We start from the raw sequence: 21,017 nt of genomic DNA on the forward strand, positions 1-21,017 counted from the left end.
TCACTGCAGGGGATGGCTCTCTAGGAGGGCACCGGGATGGGATAATTGGAAAGTGTAACTGATTGTAAAAACAAAAAGTATCAATTTTAAAAAATCCTAGAGCTTTTATCAAATACTAGGATCAATATGAGTCTAAAAATCTCAGAATTGGAAGGGACCTCCAGCTCTGTCTAGTTTTGCCTGTGCCTGGACAAGAATTCCCTTCACTGTGTGCCATCTGGCCTTTGCTTGAAGACCTCTGTTAAGGAAGAACTTGTTACCTCTCAAGGGAGCCCATTTCACTCTAGTAGAGTTCCAATTATTCAGAAGATTTTTCTTTATTTCAAACCCTATTCCGCCTCTTTGCATCACCTCTATATAGATGATTCCCAAATCTACTTATTCCAGTCTTTGGCTGCCTCCTGAACTTTTTCCCACATAATTATGGCTGGTATTACATGGATGTCCTACCAGTACCTCAAACTCAACAAGCTAAGCACAACTAAAACTTTCCTCAAACTCAGGCCTTCTCCAAACCTCTATGTTTCTATTGAGGGCATTTCTAGCCTCCTTAACGACTCCTCAGAGTCATTCTCAACTCATCTCTTACTCTCATATTGAGTCAGGTCCTAACCCCCAGTATTTCTAGTGTCTGTCCCTTCTCTCTACTCATATGGCTTTATGATAAGACTGCTATCTATCAGGGTCCCCTCCCTCCCCTCAGCCAGACACATTTCCAAGGGGGCCTTGTCTACCTAAGCCAAATGTGGCAATATCCTTGTTGAATATCCTCTCTATATTATGGTAAGTAAACCTTTTGTTAACTGTTTGGTGACCTATGAACATCTCAGTTTGTTCCAACACCAAACAATTTAACAGGGACCAGCTGCAGTCAGATCCACCGATTACAACCTCCTACCCTATTGGGGGTCCTCATCACCTCTTCCTTAGATTATTTCAATATTGTTCTAATTGGTCTCTCTACTTTCATTCGGACTCATCATTCTTTAATGTATTCTCTGCAGAGATGCCAAATTAATATTCTCAAAGCACATGTAAGGGACCCACATTCAGGTAGGCATGGACTATATGTTTCTCTGTGGTTTACGCCTCCCAAAAATTTAGGGGGAAAGAGTTCTACTCATCACAGAGATGCTCTGAACTGCCTTTGCCATCAGGGTATCATGAGCTCCACAGCATACTGAATGAGAGTTATTCTTCTGAGTTTAGATTTTCTTCTCCTTTCTCCATGACCTACTTCATGGAGAGGTCCTTACATAAAAAGTACTCTGACCCTGTGCTCAAACAGATTCTGGATTCATCTTGGGGGTTGCTTAACCCCAAAGTCAGGAGATCAAGTTTTTCTTGATCTCTTTGGCTTGTAGAGTAAGACTATGGGGTGGGGAAGAGAATCTCTAACACAAAGGCTAGGTATGTCTCATGTCTCGGATCTCTACAAAAAGGATTAATAGACCCCTCTCTCAGAAATGTACATCAAGGAGCAGCTAGGTGGTGCAGTGGATAGAGCACCGGTCCTGGTCTGAGTTCAAATCTGGCCTCAGACACATAATATTTACTAGCTGTGCGACCCTGGGCAAGTCATTTAACCCCCATTGCCTAGCCAAAAAAAAATGTACATCGATGTTCCTTCCCCAAATTGATTAATGGTATCTCTTTTCAGAAAAGATATACAATGTTCAAAACAAATAGAAGATATAGGACAGCTATTTGTTTCCTCCACCACAAAAGAAATGCTTTAAATACACATATACACACACAAAACAAGGTACATTAACTTAAAACATAAAACAAGAAAGACCTGTTACCATCATTATATTCTCCTGAAAGGTAAAGACAACGTTGTGAGACTGCTGAAAAAAGATTATTTCACTTTCACCTCAGACCTACACTGTCTAGGCAACTCATAAGATTCAGATCTCTTGGCCAATTGGAGCTTGCCTTGAGCTTTAACAAGCTTTTCAACTGCAGCATCCTCTTGTTGGTGGCAATCTCCTCATAGAAGCTATGCAGTTACAAGAATTATGATGACCAACCAGCACCAATTCAGGGGCCCAGGAGCTCTTGAATTCACCAAACAGTCATCAAGATTACAAATGTTCTTTTTTCATAGGTTTGCTGGTTTCTGGATATAGATCTATTCTCAGGGAAGAAACACAGAGACAGAGGAAACCAGCCAGGAACTTGGATTCATGTAGGTAAGCACATGTTGCTTGCTGTGTGGCTATAGCTACAATTGCCACTGGGTAGAAGAAAGACATTCTCTGCTTCCCACTTATTGGAAATCCTAAAAAGAGAAATGCAGGAAGTCCTACAGGAACCAACTAAAAAGACAAAGATTGGAACATTTCTACAATTATTATAGCCTACTAGGAGTGAGAAAGAGATCAAGGATTCCACTAACTCTGAGAACAGTTATCTCTGATGTAACCCCAGTCATAAAAACAAATCAGGGTCACATCCCAGCTCGGTGGGAAGTACTGCAGTTCATGCCTGCTACAGTAAAACACACACATATGTACACATAGACATCTCATTCAATTTCAATATATTTTTCCCCACTTCCTCAGCCTTTGGAGCCAACCTGATTAACAAAGAATAAAAAATAACGAGAAGAAAAAGAAGTTTAGCAAAACTAAGTAACAGACTAATAGATTCTGACGGTACATGTAATTTTTCATACTCATAGCCCTCTCTACTCCTGGAAAGAAGAAAAGGGGGTTATGTATTTTTTCATGTCTTCTCCTGGACCAAGCCTCATCAATATAAAAGCACTGCATTCAGTTTAACTTTTTTCTGTTCTATTTACATTTTAATAGTCATTGTGTACATTGTTTTCTTGTTTCTGCTTGCTTCACTCTGCATCAGTTCATGTAAGTCTTTCCATGCTTCTTCAATATTTTCATATTCATTGTTTATGGTGCAAAGATTTGTTTTTCTTAAAATGAAGTTCCCCTACCCATTTTAATTCCTACATTAAAATGTTTTCAAATAAGTAATTTTTATGATACATCAATATCCACACTTTAAAAAAAAAGGAGCATGGTGCTTATATAAACTTATATTTCTGAAAGAGATATGTTGAAGATTATTCTTTACTGTAAACATAAGGCCTCAGGAAAGCTGGAGATAAGGGATAATAGAAGTTCTCTTGCTTGATTCTCTAGGTAGACTTCCAATTATTGTGTGGTTGACCTGAGTATATGGTCAGCTGAAGGGGACTGGAGAAAAGGGATGTGTAGCAGAAGTTCTGAAAAATGTTTTTTCAGTATTCTCTCTTTTTATATAGGAAAAGTCCATATCTGATATGTGTTCATTTTTCTTGAATCTTAGGAATTCTTAAGGAATTGTTTGGTGGAAATGCAAAGTGTTAAGGAATTATATGTCACCTCCTCTCCCAGATGTACACTGGGTTTTTTGAGCTTTGTAATTGGTTAAAGAGCTGAAGGAGAGAGAAAAGGAAAGGGAGAAAGTCTGACTTAATCTCATGAATGATTGGTGTTTGCTTGTTTGTTTATTTGATTCATTCTCATGGAAACAGAAGACCTGCTTTTATAGTCTTAGATGGACTCTAAAAAACTTTTTCGGGGCAGCTATCCACTCGGCCCTGAAGTCAGGAGGACCTGAGTTCAAATCTGACCTCAGAGCAAACACTTGACACTTACTAGCTGTGTGACCTTGGGCAAGTCACAACTCCAATTGCTTAAAAAAAAAATAAGTAAAACTTTCTCAAAGCCTCAGAGCTCCTACCTCACTCAGGTAACCATTAACTCACAACAGGTTTCATGGTAAAATAAAACAACAACAAAACATGACATTCAATTTCTTGCCAGCCTGAATTTTTTATATTTTATATATGTCTTTTTATTATATTTTACTTTATTTCATATATACTCCACCAAAAATATACCATTTTATTATATTTTAGCTCTTAACTCTCCTGAGCCTGTATCCAGACACACAAGCATGCTGTAGTTATAGTCTCTAGTCCAATACTCACTCAGGGCTTTTAATTTAGTACTATGTATATTGGAATATCTATGAAATGGACCAGAAGGTAATCACAAATATGTGTGGTCATATATACATTTTCTAACAAGCAATTCACAAAAGAAAGACGGCACTTGCAATTACAAAGATCTTGAATAGCAAACATTCTTATAAATGTTATGGAAAATGGTCATAGCAATCATATTTCAGACATTACGAAATGAATTGTGGCAGTCAAATTAACTGACTCTGCCATACATATGGCATCACCCAGAAGGATTCTGGTTGGTTAGGCATGCTCCCAGCTTAGACTTGTGCAATGAGACAGAGATAAGAAAGGCAAAGTTTGAAGCAGGGAGTGGAAGGAAATAGGAAGATGAAGAAGAAGGAAAGAAGGCGAAGAAAATGGCTATAGAGCTAGGAGATTCCCTAGATGTTGTGCTTTCTTTGGCCAAAGTTTGCAGACATTCCAGCTTTTAAAACTCTTCTCCGCATGACAGACTTTAGGGAACTGATGTGACAGCTCTGTTGTAGATACTGAGGTTTTCCCCACTTTCTGCTAATGCCAGACATTGGACTCAATGCTTCTTTCCACTTCCTTAATGTGACCATTGGCCACCATGGAATCCATGCTTGGCTACCATTAAGAATCCTGAAAATTTACTGATCCAGGTGAGGGATGATGGTGTCCAAGATATCAGGATCAAGCACCTTTCCTGGTCATTAGATACACAAAGTTATTAAACCTATTTCCTAATTCCTAAAATTGGGCATTGTTTGCTTGACTGTGGGGCTGGGGTCAAACTGCATGTGCAGACTTCTATCTCCAGTGATTGGGAGATGCTGTGGTTTTGGCACTAGCTGTTGAGTATTGTCCGTCTAATGTGTTATCCAGGTATTTACCCTGCATGTCTATTTTGAGTAAATTGTCCTTTTTTTGTACTACTACAATGTAAGAAATATATGTAATATTAGCTAGTCTGAGATAACTCAGAGAGTGAAAATAAAGGGTTAGAATAGTCATTTATATAAATATGAACTCAAACTAGGTACAAATAGTGAAGGTAACAAGGATTATTGCATGTAGTAGCTAATCTCAATTATTTTTAATTACAATGTTTTTTATCAATGTTGTTTTGAGTGTTGGTTCAAGCTTGTGGTATTTGCTATAGTAATACTAAGGCCCAATGAAATCTTTTTCTTTTGTATATATTTTTATAGGCTGTAACTAACTGTCAAAATCATTACCTCCTATCGAAATTTATCCTAACCAGACCATTTGTGTTAGTGTAAGTTAAACTGTTGTATCTAAAGTAGCATAGCGATTTTGTTATCCTTCAAATAAATAGCCCTTAGTTTGAATCAGTTTCCAAGAAAATGAACTAATTTTCCAACATCTGAATAGCCACCATAGCTGTTTAATTTAGTGTTCAATTACAATGTCCCTCAATAATTCAACAGGATGTTTTACTGCTGACTTCTCCTCTGGATTTTGTACGTGACTTTCTGAGCATTTCAACTATGATCCTTTTTACATTGTAGCTACACTCTGGTATCTAACTTGTTGGAATTGTGGAGGTACTTTTCTCCTTTCCTCTTCCTTTGCAGTTTAAAGCCCCTTTAATTAAATTTGCAAATTTCCAGGGAACTTTCTTCCTATCTTTTAAACTGAGTCAACAAAAAGGCAAAAAACAAAACCAAAAACCCTAATGCAATCTAAAACTGTATTAAGAGAGAGAAGTCTATGAGTCCAAAATGATGAAGGTGATAATTCCACCAGCAGCATCAGACCACATTTGGACTCCAGATTTTAGGAAGAATATGGACAATCTAGAGTTTGTCAGAGGGACAGTAATCTCTTTCAGGAAAAGACTTCAGGATTTTAGGGGTTCAAATTTGAAGAGACTTTACAAATCATCTAGCAACTTTTTTGCTCAGTCGTGTCCGACTATCGGTGACTCCATATGCTGTTTTCTTGGCAAAGATACTGGCATGGTTTGCTATTTCCTTCTCCAGCTCACTTTACAGATGAGGAAACTGAGGCAAACAGAGTTAAGTGACTTGCCCAGGGTCACACAGCTAGTCAGAGGTCCCAGTTTGAACTGGAGGAGATGAGTTTTCCTGACTTCAGGTCTGGTGCTCTATCCTCTTTGCCACCCAGCTATGCCCATCTAGCAACACAACTCCCTTGTTTTATAGATGAGGAACCTGAGCCCCAAGAGAGCTGAAGTTATTTGTCCAGCCTCATATTAGCAGAGCCAGGATTCCAGTCAAGGACATGGAGCTGCCAGTCTATTCTTTTCCATTGTGCCAGGCTACCTGTTTATGTCCGATGAGAGTGGATTAAATGAACTAGGGATATTTAGCCTGGAGAGCAGAACATTTAGGGTAGACAAGATGTTTCAAAATATTTGAGGCTTGTTGTCAAGTAGAAAAGAGATTGGATGTTTGCCTTGGCCCCTGAGGGCCAAACAGAGATTAGTAGGGTGGAAGGTGTGGAGCAGGGGTGGGGAACCTGCAACCACATGTAGCCCTCTAGGTCTTCAGGTGTGGCCTCAAGGCTACAGCTTCCCTACGCCTGGTATGGAGGCAGATCTAGGCTCCATATAAGAAGTTTCCTAAGAATTGGAGCTGCACTCAAATGGAAGGCAGTGAGTTTTCCATCAATGGAAGTCTTAATGGAAGACTGGCTGACCATTTGTCTGGGATGTCATGGAGGAGATAAGTATTTTTCAGATAAAGATTGTTTTAGGTGACCTCTGAGATCCTTTCCTGTTGTGTTGGGGAACTAAAAATAAGAGGGCGAGGAATACAAAGATGCTGAGTTGAGGCTCTAGGTTCAGAGCTCTGAGCTGAGTCCATTGAGGCCAAAGGGCTAGCTCATTGGTCACTTTGTGGGCTTCGTGAGTGCTGCACACATTTACCTAAATCTCTTGATAACCCATTGCTCCCTCCGCCGGCCCCCGTTTCCGCCATCTCTTTTTCTGTTCCACACCAGAGTTCTTTTCTTTCCACGCTATGCTTCTCCCTCTAAGCTTGCCTAGACTCCCCTCCCTCCCAATGGCCATGAACACAACACAGATCAGTTTATTTCTGTCTCTGGGTCTTCTGTGGGTATGTACTGTCTCGAAGGGTGTGGTTTACTTCAAATCTGACCTGTTGTTTCTCCATTCACTTCTCCCCTCACCCACATCCTCAGAGCCAAATTAAACCCAGCATGTCTGTTTCCTCAGATCTTGTTCACTGTTGCCCCTTCAGTTGAATGAGGCCTAAAATGGCAGAGCAGCTCAGTGGAAAGCATACTATAGTTAGGGGAGATTGGAATTTAAATCCCGGCCCAGACACTAGATTTGTGACCTGGTTAAGGCACTTAATATATGTGAACCTCAGTTTCCCCAACTGTAAATTGGGTAAAATTCCTACCTCAGGGTTGATTGGAGAAAAATACTTTGCAAAACTTGAAACTATTAGTATCATCCATATGGTTAGTTAGAACTAGCATCACACACCCCCATTTCCTATCTTTGGAGGTCAACAGAGTGGAACAACATGACTTCCCCCCTTCTTATTCCCATCCCCAATTCAGCAAGATGCAACGCTGAGAGACGGCTGGGTCAGGGCTTCTTTATTGCTTTTTTCAGATGTTTTCCGGTCTGGGTCCTGTTTGGGTCTGGGGTCCTTTGTATTTGGGCTGTATTTTGGGCTCCCGTGTTTGCTTCCCAGTCCAAGATTCCTGTTGGAGATTGGGCAGAGATTAAGGAGATCGGGTCTGTATTCTGGTCAGGGCCCTGTATTCCAGGTATGGACTTCGATATTCGAGGATATGATCTGCACTCCGAGGAGAGCTCCCCTGCGTTTGGGGCTGAGAGCGTACTAGACCCAGAGCACTGCCTTAATACCGCTTCCAAGTCTGCTTTTGAGATGGCCTCTTACAGCCTAGTACCATTGCCAGGGGCATAGTGAATAGCACGTAAAGGACAAAGAGGAAAAAGAAGGGCAGCAGCGTTTCTAAGTTCTCTGATCCTAGCAAGAACAGCAGGGCCAGCCCGGCAGTCATGTTCAGAGCCAGCTCCAGAGGATGAAGCCACCGCAAGCCGAAGGACTCACTTTGCCTTGTCGGAGGGGATTCGGCAGAAAGGGAGCGGCTCCGGTTAGAGCGGTGGCGGTCTCGGCTTGAGTACTGAACCCAACACGTGGAGTTGTCACCGTCCCCGTCCCCGTCCACATCCTCGTCCACATCATCATCCCCATCTCCATCCCCATCCCAGTCCAGGTCCCTGTCCCTGTCCTGGTTCTGGTCTAGGTCTTGGTTCCTGTCACTGTGCGCAGTTGCGCACTGGTTCGCACACTCCTCAAACGATCTCTGGCACCGAGCATTCCTCCTTCTGGTCCGGCACCGGGGGCATAGCACATTCTGTACGTCCAGGAACCTGGGGCGACATAGGACGAGAGGCACGGAGAGTGGAGCAGTGGGTTGTGGGAGGGATAGAGGGCAGCAGCAGGGACAGGGGGACGCTTCCCTTCTCAAATCCCACCCCAAAGTTCTCCCCATCCCAGAGCTACTTCCCCCCGATACACACACACACACACACACACACACACACACACACACACACACACACACACACACACACCCCAGACCCCTCCTAAAACTACTCCTCTCTCCCCAGATTCCGGCCGCAAACCTAGCGGGGGCTCCTGAGTTTAGGGGCTCCTGAGTTTAGGCCAGAGGAGCCTAAGGGTATGGGTGGGCGAGCTGAGGGGCAGGGGAGGTGTAGAGAGCAAGGTAGGGGGTCTAGAAAAGCAAGTAGGCTCCTGGGAGAGTGGGGTGGCAGGGGCGGGAACTTCTGGAAGAGCATCGAGTCACCGACTTCCGTCACTCACAGAATCCGAAGCAGAGAAGCCTGGGAGTCATCAGTGTTGCCGGACCCCGGCGATTTGTCCCAGTTTGACTTGTTCTTGTAGTTCATTCCCTGTAGTTGATGACCCTGCCGGGCCCGGGACTCAGCCAGCCCCAGATGGAATAGAGGAGCTGGGGGCTGGGGGCTGGAGGGTGGAAAGGAGATCCATAAAGCACCATCCCTCCAAGATCAGCTCCGCCCCTCCTCTCTTCTCTACCCCAAACCTAAATCTCCTCTGCACTCCTAGTCTTAGTCCTTTTTCTCCCATCTTAATTCCTTCTCCCGGCTTTAGCTCAGCCTCTCCATCTTCAGCCTTGTCCCCCACTTCCCAGAGGCTTCCACACTGGCCGCCTCCACCCGCCAGGAGCTCGAGCTCAGCCTCAACCAACCCCGCTCCAGGGGCCAAGGTCTCACCCCTGCTGTTGGAGTTGCCCGGGCCCCTCTTCTCCAGATCAGTCCCAGATCCTGGGAGGCGACCCTGGCCCTATTGTGACCCATTGGGTGGGGATGGCGGGGCATCCCAAGGGCCGGAACTGGGTGGGGAGACACAGTCCCTGGTCTGATGTAGGAGACTGAGTTTTAGGATACTAGGGGGTAGCCCCCCGTACCCACCCCAATCACTATAGAATATAAGTTCCTCGAGGGTAGATACTGTTCCGTTTTTGTGCTTGTATGCGGAGCCGCTAGCATAATAGCTACTTGATAAGTGTCTGTGGAATTGGATGGGAACCCGCCCAGGATCTGAGGGGATGGAAAAGACAGAAGAGAATGACTGAAACAGACAGTTCCTTTGGGTTCAGGTAGACTTTTAAAGCGGAGGGATTTCGATCTTCCGGAGTTAGACGGCCGACCCCCAGCCCCACATCTGCCCCGCCCCCTCCCACATCTGCCTGGTCCGGGTCCCCTCCCATCTGCATGTGCAGCCTCAGCTGTAGTTACATAACGGGGAACGTGGCAGATGGTGGGGGCGGAGAGAAGGAAAGTGGACTGGGGAGCTCCGATGCCAGTGTTTGCCTCCAGTCCTCGATCCTGACTTTGAACAAAGATGGAACTTTCCCTTCTTTACCTCCCACACTCCTCCCTCAGCCTCAGTTTCCTTCCTCCTCAACATTCCTTCAGAAATGGTGGAGGGTGCTATCGGGTTATGCGCCAGCAAGTCTGGATCCGCAGCTGGGCCTCTCCTGCAATTCTTCTTAGCTCCTAGGGGCTTTCCCCTCCCCCATCCCTCAGAATCCCCTCTTCGTGGCCCCACTTGGGCCACACTCCTCCCACAGTCCAGCCCCCTGCTAGAGCCTCCCGGGGGCGGGGGAGATGGAAACGGAGATTCCTGGGCTGTGCATCCCTTTCAGCTCCTCCGGATATAAAAGGGGTGGGGGGTGGGGGTACTGGACAGCCTGAGGAAAGGGGAGTGGGAAGTTGTAGATAGCAGCCCGGCACGTGGAGGAGCTACTTTCCTCCTCCCATCTCCCCCCGCCCTTCCCCAACTCGCAGCCTCCTGGATTTCACTGCCCAGAGGTTCCTGCAGTACTGGGTAGAGGAAGGTAGTTAGAGAAATACACGAGGAATCGCCCCGAGTTCTGGGCCTCAGTTTCCCGGCTTTTGACTCCATTTCGCAGGGGCGCTGGTCGGGGGAGGGACCTGAGTTTGCAGTGGATCATCAACAACCTCCCCTCACTTTCTGGGTTGGGACAACTTAGAGGGAAGGGGAGAACAAGAGGAAGGGGCGGAGGCGAGGGGTAAGGGGGAGGGGCAGGGCCGTGGAAGGAGCCAAGACCAGGAGGGAGACTCAGACGGACGGATTGACTGACGGACAGACACCACACAACTCACCCCGCCCCCGCCCCTCAACCCATCCCCTTGTCTACCCCCTCCATGCCCTGGCCATGCAGGGGCTCTTGCTTACCTTGACCGTCCTGGCACAGACCTCTCGCCTCAGCCCCGGTCTGGGGGCAATTCCAGCCTTTGCCAGCCCAACTTCCCGCCGGACATCGGAGTCCCAGGTCCCCTTAACCCCCAGGCCTGCAATTTCCCCGGACCCTACCACCTCCGCCCCACGATCCAAGCCACCGAAATCCCAGGTCCACCGAACCTCTCAGCCCACAACTCCCTCTATCCCCAATATCTTTACTTCTGGTCTCCGGACCCCTGAGTCCCTGACCCCTAGAATCCCATGGTCCTCAACTTCCCCAGCTTCTGCTACCCCCACCTCACGACCCGCAACCCAGACGGCTCCGGTTCCTCGAACCCCAAGACCGGGGACCCCGGCTGTCCGAGCTCCTCATGCCTACACCCCGAAGCCTGGGGGGTCCAAAGAGGAGGCGAAGAAGGAGAAAGGTGAGACTCCCGTCCCTCTTCTCAGATTGTCTTTTCTAGGGTCGGGTCGGTTCCATAAATCTCTTTTGAATTGAATTGAATTGTCTAAGTCTGAGACTGAGCGCAGTTGGTACTTCCAGAAACGTTCGTAGAAATCGATTTCAGTGGTTCAGTCCATTCCCTCTCCACTCCCCTCCTGTACCGAGTCACATACTTCTCAGCCCCTTCCCCCTACACTCACTCAAAACCTTCCACACTCCCTCCCCCAACTCTTAAACACACACACTCTCTCTCTCTCTCTCTCTCTCTCTCTCTCTCTCTCTGGCACATACTTGCTTATTCACACTCCCAATTTCTGAGCATTGGAGATTCCATCTGGACCTAGCTCCCCTGTCGCTCCCGGGATCTCAGACTTAGGAAAGCTCTGAAAAGAGTAGAGACCTAAGGCTGGTGAGAGATGGGGTCTTTTAGGCAGGAGAGAAGATTTAAGGCTCCCAAGGAGACACAGAGGGGGAGAGAAAGAGATAAAGGGAGAGAAATATGAAATTCAGGTGGAAATCTAAACATGGAGAGAGTGAGAGAAACCGAGAAAGAGGGAAGGAAAGGAAGCTTAGGAGATAGAGAGGAAGAGATAAGGAGAGAAACAGTGAAAAATGGAGACAGTAAAAAACAGACAGGGTCGGGGGAGGAAGAGAGAGAGACAGACACAGACACAGAGACACAGAGACAGAGAGAGACAGAGAAATTGTGGAAACAACAGAGACAACAGAGGTAGAGAAAACAGAGGAAAGACAGATAGGGTAGAGATAAGAAACAGAAAAGGAGTGGGTGAGGGGGAGGGAGGAATAAAAACAACTAGAGAAAAGTAATTGAGGCAGAAGCAATAAATGTTTAGTGAACTGAATTGAAATTATGTATCAGGGAGAAAGGGAGGACACAATATCATAGATTGTCCCTTCCCCCACCCCTCCACCTTCCCACCAAGATCATGAATGAGGAATGTCTGTCCCCAGGGATCTAGTTCAGCTTTTGCCCTGGTTGGATCTCTTCCAACCTTCCTGTCCTTCCTCCCTCAGCAAAGTCAGTGCTTCGAGTCAAGCTCCGAGTTGTCAAGAAGAAAAAAGTTGTTGTGAAGAAGAGGAAGAAGCTGAGTCCAACCCACCCTAGCCCAGGAAACCAAGAGATCACTCAGGATCCAGAGCCAGGTAGCTCTCAATTGAGGGACATTCAGTCAAGGGACATGGAAACATCCAGACACAGATACTCTGACACATATATGTTGATACAGATGTGCTTGGATACACAGGTTGATACACGAACCCTATAACATCTAAGCATAAGGAAGGATTCATGTCAAGACAGACAGAAACATGCATTATGGAGCCCATCTTCCTGTGTTCCCCCCTCATTTGTTCCCCCTATACAGGCTGCCCCCCCCTGGGGCTGGAATCTCTCCGAGTCTCTGATGAACAGCTCCAGGCTTCCAGCAGCCAATCATATGGCCTGGGTGCCCATCGTGGAAGGCTCAACATCCAGGTCAGAAACTCCTACTCCCCAATTCCCACCTCTATGTCAGAAACACCTGTCCCAACAGATTGCAATCCACCCAAGAGATGCCCCTATATAAACCTTTCTGCAAAGACAGAGAAAACTTCTTAGTAAAAAAAAAAAAAATTATGGAGAATGCCCTTTCAGATACCCTCCCCACTAAAAGAAAACTCTCTCTCACAGTCTCTTGTCCCCTCCCCTCATACCTTGTCTTTCTCTTGATGTCTGTCTTGCAGTCAGGCTTAGAGGATGGGGATCTCTTTGATGGGGCCTGGTGCCCAGAGACAGAAGATGATCGACCTTGGCTACAAGTGGATGCTGGTCGGACGGCCCGGTTCACCGGTGTCATCACCCAGGGCAGGAACTCCATCTGGAGGTGCGAAGGACAGGACAGGCCTGGTTGGGCAGGGATGAACTGTAGGTGGGGGGGGCAGCTGGGCAGGCAGGACTCAGGTTAGAGTATTCATATCAGAACTTTTGCCCTAGGCAAAGTCCTTTAGAAGGATTAATGGGGTCCTGGATCTCAAGGTTAGGATCTACAACCGGTAAAGAGCTTGGACCTGGGAACCAAGACACTGATCCTTCTCCTGGCTCTGTCCCAGATGTGTGACTTTGCCTCTGTTTGGGGCTCATTTTCCCCAGCTGTAAAATGGGGAAACCATATTCAATGATCTCTAGAGGATGACATTCTAGGAATGGCCCTAGCTGGGACACAGCATCATAGGATACTGAGATCAGAAACTGGGTGTGAGAGGGAGAGAGAGAAGCTCATCTCTCCACTCTCTGGATTTCTTCTCTCCCCTACCGAAGGTATGACTGGGTCACTTCCTACAAGGTCCAATTCAGCAACGACACTCTCACCTGGTGGGGGACTAAAAACCGAAGCAGTGGACTGGATGAGGTGAATGGGAGCAGGAGGGGGTGAGCATGGGAAGGACATGGGAGGAGGGTAGGCTATGACCAGGCCAGCCTGTCACCAGCATCCCAGAGCTCAGGCCTCTGGGTTCCATCTCTCTCATTTAGGATACAGCTGTCCTTCATGTGCACCAGATCCTGCTCTGAGCCTGCTGAGATGCAGGGGAGAGAGCCATGGGGAGATAGAGAGTCAGAAAGATAGTCAGAGAGAGATGAGGAGGTACAGATACAGAGATAGACAGGAGATAGTAAGACAGAGAGGCACAGGAAGATGGTGAGATAAAAACAGCTCTGAAAACATAAGGGTAGACAGGGAGATGGAAAGGCAGAAACAGCTCAATTCAGAGACCACTGCTAAGGTCCTAGGCTCTTTGGGTATGGGTAGGGTTGGGCAGGGTGTTGGTCTGGTCCCATCAGTCTCTGAAGTGGGAGTTCCCTGGGAGTGGACTGTGACTCCTCTCCTCCTCAGGTGTTCCCTGGGAATTCAGACCCTGACACACCTGTGCTGGCAGTACTCTCTCAGCCCCAGGTGGCCCGATACATAAGGCTACTACCCCAGACCTGGCTAGATGGAGGTGCAGCCTGCCTCCGCCTTGAGGTGCTAGCCTGTCTGCTCCCAGGTGAGAGACCCGAGAAGATGACATGAAGCAGGATGGAAGGTCTGGGAGGTAGTGGTTGGGGGAATAGAGGAAGGGGAAAGTGGTGACTGGGAGCTAGAGGGCCAGGAGAATGAGTCCTGGAGATCACTGGGATTAACAGTGTAGGAAAATCAGTTAGGATATTGGTGACAAGGTCTCCCCTGCTTGCGCAGACCCCAATGGGCTCTTCCCTCGGGAACCTCAGCTTGGATCCTCAGACCCCCTGGACTTCCGCCATCACAACTACAAGGCTATGAGAAAGGTCAGAGACTCCCCTGAACCCTGACCCTCCTCCCTTTCCCAGATTCCTCCTTTACCTATCCTCATTTCCTCTACTCCACCACCCCCACAGCTAATGAAGGAGGTGAATGAGCAGTGCCCCAATATCACTCGTGTCTACAGCATTGGGAAAAGTCACCAGGGCCTGAAGCTCTATGTGATGGAAATGTCCGACCAGCCTGGTGAACATGAGCTAGGTATGGACATGGGGCCCAGGGAAATAATCCCCACGTTGACCTTCTAGAGGGAGCTTTACAGAATAGCAGAGCTGAAAGGGACGTCAGAGGACATTTGAACATCTAAATATGTCAACCAGCTTGAGGATGAAAACCTCCAGTGAGGAGGTTTGCCTGCTCTTCTCCATCTTGCAGCCAACTATTACGCTTTTGGAGATCACTAATCTTTCCTTACATCAAGTTTAAACACCTCTGTGACCTTGCTCCACTGTTTCTAGCTCCATCCCTCTAGTCCTAGCTGTTATACATTTGCCCCCCAACCCCATCCCCCAAGTCTGTAGGCTTTTTTTTGCCTCCCATATCATTCTGCTTATTCATTTCAGGCTTATAATCTACTAAAATACCAAGATCTTTTTCATACAAACATTTCTCCTACGCTTCTGAAGTTAACTATTTGAACCCCAGTATAGAACTTTACATTGGTACCTATTAAATTTAATCTTGTCAGATCTAGCCTATGATTCTAGTCTTTCAAGGTCTTTTGCAATCATGACTTCCATGTTACCTACAAATCTGAAAATCATAACATTTACATCTTCATCCAAGTCATTGATAAGAAGCTTAAACAGGATGGGCTCCAGCACAGATCCCTGTGGCACTCTACTAGAGACCTCCCTCCAAGTCAACATCAATCTATGAATGATTGCACTTTGGTTCAATCATTTACCATTCACCAAATTCTACCAGCCCATGTTACTCCATTTTTTATCCACAAAGACAGCACCTGGGCCTTTGAAATCTAATTATGTTGTGTACGTCTGGCCACGATATAGCAGTTTAATTTCCCTGTCCAAAAAAAAGTGAATAAAAATAACTGACATTCACCCAGGGCTTTAAGCTTTGCAAAGCACCTTAAATATATTAACTCATTTGTGCTTCACAACAACGTGAGGTTGGTTGTCTAGTCATTGTTTCTTCTCCCTTATTAAAACACCTTTTCGGTGCAGCTAAGTGGTACAGTGGCTAGAGCAATGGCCCTGGAGTCAGGAGGACCTGAGTTCAAATCCAGCCTCAGACACATAACACTCACTAGCTGTGTGACTCTGGGCAAGTCACTTAACCCCAGTTATCTCACCAAAAACAACAACAGCAACAAAAACACCTTTTTCTGGACTCTTCTTCCCTGATAACCTGGAAAGTAGGTATGCTTTGCCCCAGTCATTGAACCTGCTCTTCTAGGAAGCTGATCAGTCTGCACTTTGTATTTGGTATAGTCCTTACAACAGCCCTGGAAGATAGACAGAGTGTGGATTATTGTACCCATTTTACAGAGGAGGAAACTGAGACCCTGAGAGAGGAAAGTAACTGAGGCAGGATTCAAACACCTGAAGTAGGGGTGTAAAGATCTCCAGATCTAGAGCCTAGTTCTGCTACTACCCATGTGACTCTGAGTAATTCAGTTCTCTCTCTCAGTCTCAACTTCTTCCCTAAAATGAGAGGGGTGGCTAGATCAGGGGTTCTCAATCTTTTTTGTGTCATGGTCCCCTTTGGCAGTCTGGTAAAGCCTATGCACCCCTTCTCAGAATAATCTTTTTAAATGCATAAAATAAAATACACAATATAAATTACAAAGGAAATCAATTATGCTGCCATACAATTATCTAAATATCTATCTTTTTTTTTTCAAAAACAAGTTCCAGAACCCTAGGTGACTAGATGAGCTCTTAAGTCCCTTTCAGTTCAGATTCTTTGATCGTGACTTCCAGACAAGGGCCCTTTCTACAATCCCACCCTTAAGTTTGGATTTCACAAGAATTATGAGACAGATAATAGAGATGCTGGTGAGTCAGCATCTACTTGACCCTGGGAATGAGTAGGGAGGGGACCAGAGACAAAAAGAGAGTACTAAGATGAGGATCAAAAAAGCCAGATTCCCCAAAGCTCCAGTGGTTATGAAATCAAGGTCAAAGGAAAGGGATGGGGGATGGGGAGGAGAGGTATGGAAGGGATTGAGGGAATGGTAGAGGAGCATGGGGTATGTGTATACAAAGCAGTCTGATGGAGACATCAGATGATACCAGAGATAGAAGAGCGAAAGGGGGTAGGTGAACTGTGTTCTCCCAGGGGAAGTCAGAGATGAATGGGAGGCTGTGAGCTCATGTCAGGTTCCCAGAGGTGTCTGAGGTGAATGGGAGGGCTCTGTGTCCTATCTCTCCCTGTGGGTCACCTGAGGTAAGGATGAACTGAGATGTAGGGGCTGTGACTTCACATCCCCTCTCTGAGAGCCTGGGGGGTCTCCTCATGGACTGTACCTTCTCTAGGAGAGCCAGAGGTGCGATACGTAGCTGGCATGCATGGGAATGAGGCACTTGGCAGGGAACTGCTTTTGCTGCTCATGCAATATTTGTGTCTTGAATTCCTCCGTGGGAACCCTCGGGTGACTCGGCTTCTCACTGAGACACGCATCCACCTGCTGCCCTCTATGAACCCCGATGGCTATGAAATAGCTTACCAACGGGTAAGACCTCCTAATCCCAGGCTTCCCTGTGCCCTGATGACTACAAGACAATTGATCCTCAGGTGTGACCCTGACTCTGAAATCATGCTCACCTTCAAGTGCACTAGCATCTTCAAGTTGTCCTAAGGCCATATGTAATCCCTGAGCTCCAACTTCTAGATTCCAGTGCCCTTCCGTAAGCCCTGATGACTATGAAATCACCGAGAAGGGGGTCAGTGTCTCACTCCTGGTCCCCTAGTCCCCTGAGCCCCATTATTCTCTGTAAGCCAGCTAAACAACAGGATATTTACTAGCTGTGTGACCCTGGGCAAGTCACTTAACCCCGATTGCCTCACCAAAATAAATAAATATAAATAAATAAAAATAAACTACAGGATAACCCAATTACCAGAAGCCTACCCCCAACTCCTGATTATCCCAGGTCCTGATTATCCTATGTGACTGCCAGTGGCCACGTTTGTGGCTTGACTATCATGTTTCAGCACAGAGCACCAGCTTTCAGCCCCGGTCTATGAGTCTCCAAGGTCACCTATGCTTTTTTGAGCGTTCTGATTCTGAGTTCTCTTTTATCCCGCAGGGCTCGGAGCTGGTTGGGTGGGCGGAGGGACGATGGACCCACCAGTTCATTGACCTGAACCACAACTTTGCCGACCTCAACACACCCTTATGGGAAGCTGAGGATGATGGATTGGTACCCCATTCCTTCCCCAACCACCACTTGCCACTGCCAGCTTATTACACAATGCCCAATGCCACAGTGAGTGACAGCCACCCCACTGAATACTCAGAAACAACTCAGTAATAAGCAGGGACACCCCACAACGACCACCTAAAGATGCTCAGTAACAACCCAGAAACATTCCAGCAGCCACCTCAAGGCTCCTGGGAAGTGCTTCTCACCTTGCTCTGCCCTCCTTCCCTAGGTGGCGCCAGAGACTCGAGCCGTGATTGACTGGATGCAGAGGATTCCATTTGTGCTAAGTGCCAACTTACATGGCGGAGAGCTGGTGGTATCCTATCCCTTTGATATGACTCGGACCCCATGGGAAGCTCGTGAGCTCACTCCCACACCTGACGACCCTGTATTCCGCTGGCTCAGCACTGTCTATGCAGGGACCAGCCGAGCCATGCATGAACCGGGCCGCCGGCCCTGCCACAGCGAGGATTTCTCACACCATGGCCACATCATCAATGGCGCCCAATGGCACTCAGTCCCTGGGAGTGCGTGAGCCCCACCCCTACCCAGATACCTTCTATCCCTGGGAGTATGCAAGCCTCTGGCCTGTGACCTCTCCTTCCTAGGGTTCTGTAACTTTCTGCCTGTACCCCAGAATCCTTTAAGCCTCCAACTCCACTCCACAACAGCCTTTCCCATGCAACTGTGTTCCCTAAAGTGTACCAGGGCTTGCCCTGTGAGGTCCCCTCCCCCATGTAATTGGTTGTATATCTGTGTCCTGTCCCTAACCATGTGATGATGTCACTGGATCTCTAGAATATGACGCCCCCAGAGTAACATCACCCTTACCCCTCAGGTATGAATGACTTCAGCTACCTCCACACAAACTGCTTCGAGGTTACAGTGGAGCTTTCCTGTGACAAGTTCCCACATGAGAGTGAGCTGCCCCAGGAGTGGGAGAACAACAAAGATGCCCTCATCACCTACCTGGAGCAGGTTTCACTCTGATTTCTGACCCCTGCTTGTAAGCAGGGATTGGTCCCATCCAATCACCATCTCTGATCCCTACCCACCACAGAGGGGCTTGGGCTCTGGGGCAGCTGTGGCCCCTCTTTCCCCTCCCTGTTGAAGACTGGAAAAATTTAGAGGGTAGAGGGGCAGGAGTAGTGGGACCTAAGCCCCTTTTTGTTTCTGTGCTTACTCTAGGTTCGAATGGGCATTTCAGGGCTTGTGTTAGATAAAGACACAGAGCAAGGCATTCCAGATGCTGTCATCGCAGTGGATGGCATCAACCATGATGTCACCACGGGTAGGTCAACACGGGTAGGCAGACTAGAAGCCTCCTTCTCACCCCAACCCAATGTAGCAAAAGAGGATCTCCCATCCTTGAAGTTTTGGGGACTTTGGAGAGTTAGGGGAGGCCCTGAGGGTTGAGGAAGGTAATTATCTGAATTGGAGGTTTCCAGGGAATAAAGGGGTCTAGGGAGGGTTGGGAGAACTTCAGTTTGGAGTAGAATCCTGTGGAATGGGGGAGGGCAGCTGGAATTGGAAAGATGTGAGAAACCGACTGGAGGGCGGAGGGAGACCCTGAGGAATGACTAAGGAATTCTAGAATGTGGCTCAAGCTTTGGGTTTAAAGGAGTCACTAGGCTTTGGCTGGAGTTGGGGGGCGCTAAGAGTGGCTAGAGCTGGAGTGTTCTAACATTGAGGAGGGGCTAAGATCCCAAAGTTTGGAAAGAAGGACCTTGACTAGTTATTGGGCAGGCCCAGAAAAGGGTGAGAGTTACCCTTCACTGGAGGAAGTTCCAAATCTGAGTCTTTTGGAATGTAGCAAGGGAAGCTGGGACTAGCTCAGTGAGATCTCTAGGGGAGCCTTGGAGAAGTAAGAGAGTGACTTTGGTCTTAGATTTGGGGGAACCCTGCAAGACTCAGGAGGGCAGGTAGGATCCTGGGTGTGTGAGAGGGGGTGTCACAGGTATCTGAGAGGGCAGAGAGAGTCAGTTCTGGCAGTCATTAGCTGTATTTCAGCTTTAGAATCTTATATGCCTGTGTCCCCCTTCCCAGCCCCAGGCGGGGACTACTGGCGGATGCTAACACCCGGTGATTACATGGTGACAGCCAGCGCGGAGGGATACCACTCGGCCACCAAGCCCTGTCGAGTCTCTTTTGAGGAGGGTCCCACTCCTTGCCACTTCCGTCTCAGCAAGACTCCCAAGCAGCGGCTGCGAGAGCTCCTGGCGGCAGGTGCCAAGGTGCCTCCCGACCTAAGGCGGCGGCTGGACCGCCTGCGGGGCCGTAGGGTGCGGGCAAGAGGCGCAGGACGCTGACCTGGGGGCTCTCACAGGCAGGACCTGAATTAAAGCCTTCATGTCACCACCATGTGTGTCAGTGTCTATGGCTCGAGCCTTCCCAACTAGTCTAGTCAACCTTATTCATTCATTCACTCATTCATTCATTTTTATTCATTTAAGATTTGTTAAGCACGGGTTGTGGGCAGGACTAGGGGAACATTTGTAGATGAGACACTTTCCTCATGGAACTCAGAGCTTAGTAGGAAGCTAAGATACTGACACAGAAAACTATGATACTACTGCCAACGGAGTAGGGATAGAGTCCAGGCTTAGTCATTTGGCTCAGACAATGCCCTAAGACCCTTCACTCTTCTCATGCGTCCTGTTCATCTTTCTGCACAGATCTGGTTACTTTACTCCCCTGCTCTAAAATCTTTCAATGGCTCCCTTTGCCTCCTAAATAATAGTCAAAGTTAGCATTTATATTTAAGGTTTACAAAGGATGTACACATATGTTAAAGATAAATCTTTTGATCCTCTCCACAACCCCGTGGATAAGTGCTATTATTATCCCTCCATATTACTGATGAGGAAATGGAGGCTCATGGGTTAAGTAATTTCTTGCCTAAGGTCACACAGCTCTAAGTGTCAGAGGAAGGATTGAAACTCAGCCTCTCTAGGCGGGAAAGGCAGGAAATACTATGTTGCCTCCTCAACCAACTTTTCCAGGCTTAACCCACATTATTATCATTCACATGTTGTTCACTACTCTTTA

At 47.1% G+C, this 21,017-nt stretch overlaps 2 protein-coding genes across 2 annotated transcripts; one reads left to right on the forward strand and one right to left on the reverse strand.

The window, feature by feature from the left end:
* Window positions 1-7,612: 7,612 nt before the first annotated feature.
* Window positions 7,613-8,970, reverse strand: LOC114023412. Its single transcript, XM_027836032.1, has 2 exons — window positions 8,872-8,970; window positions 7,613-8,417 (listed from the first exon to the last, which is right to left on the reverse strand). Exons 1-2 carry the CDS (start codon window positions 8,955-8,957, stop codon window positions 7,880-7,882), a joined length of 624 nt encoding a protein of 207 aa, XP_027691833.1. The 5' UTR covers window positions 8,958-8,970; the 3' UTR covers window positions 7,613-7,879.
* Window positions 8,971-10,691: 1,721 nt separating this feature from the next.
* Window positions 10,692-20,278, forward strand: CPXM1 (carboxypeptidase X, M14 family member 1). The gene is made up of 14 exons (XM_027836418.1): window positions 10,692-11,222; window positions 12,278-12,406; window positions 12,628-12,737; window positions 12,986-13,125; window positions 13,560-13,650; window positions 14,134-14,284; window positions 14,476-14,564; window positions 14,655-14,778; window positions 17,079-17,275; window positions 17,853-18,032; window positions 18,199-18,496; window positions 18,808-18,947; window positions 19,158-19,260; window positions 20,016-20,278. The coding sequence occupies exons 1-14, from the start codon at window positions 10,772-10,774 to the stop codon at window positions 20,276-20,278; spliced, it is 2,466 nt and encodes an 821-aa protein (XP_027692219.1). The 5' UTR covers window positions 10,692-10,771.
* Window positions 20,279-21,017: the final 739 nt, after the last annotated feature.

The sequence above is a fragment of the Vombatus ursinus genome, unplaced genomic scaffold, assembly GCF_900497805.2.
Source record: "Vombatus ursinus unplaced genomic scaffold, bare-nosed wombat genome assembly UNPS02014818.1, whole genome shotgun sequence".
NCBI lineage: Eukaryota > Metazoa > Chordata > Mammalia > Diprotodontia > Vombatidae > Vombatus > Vombatus ursinus.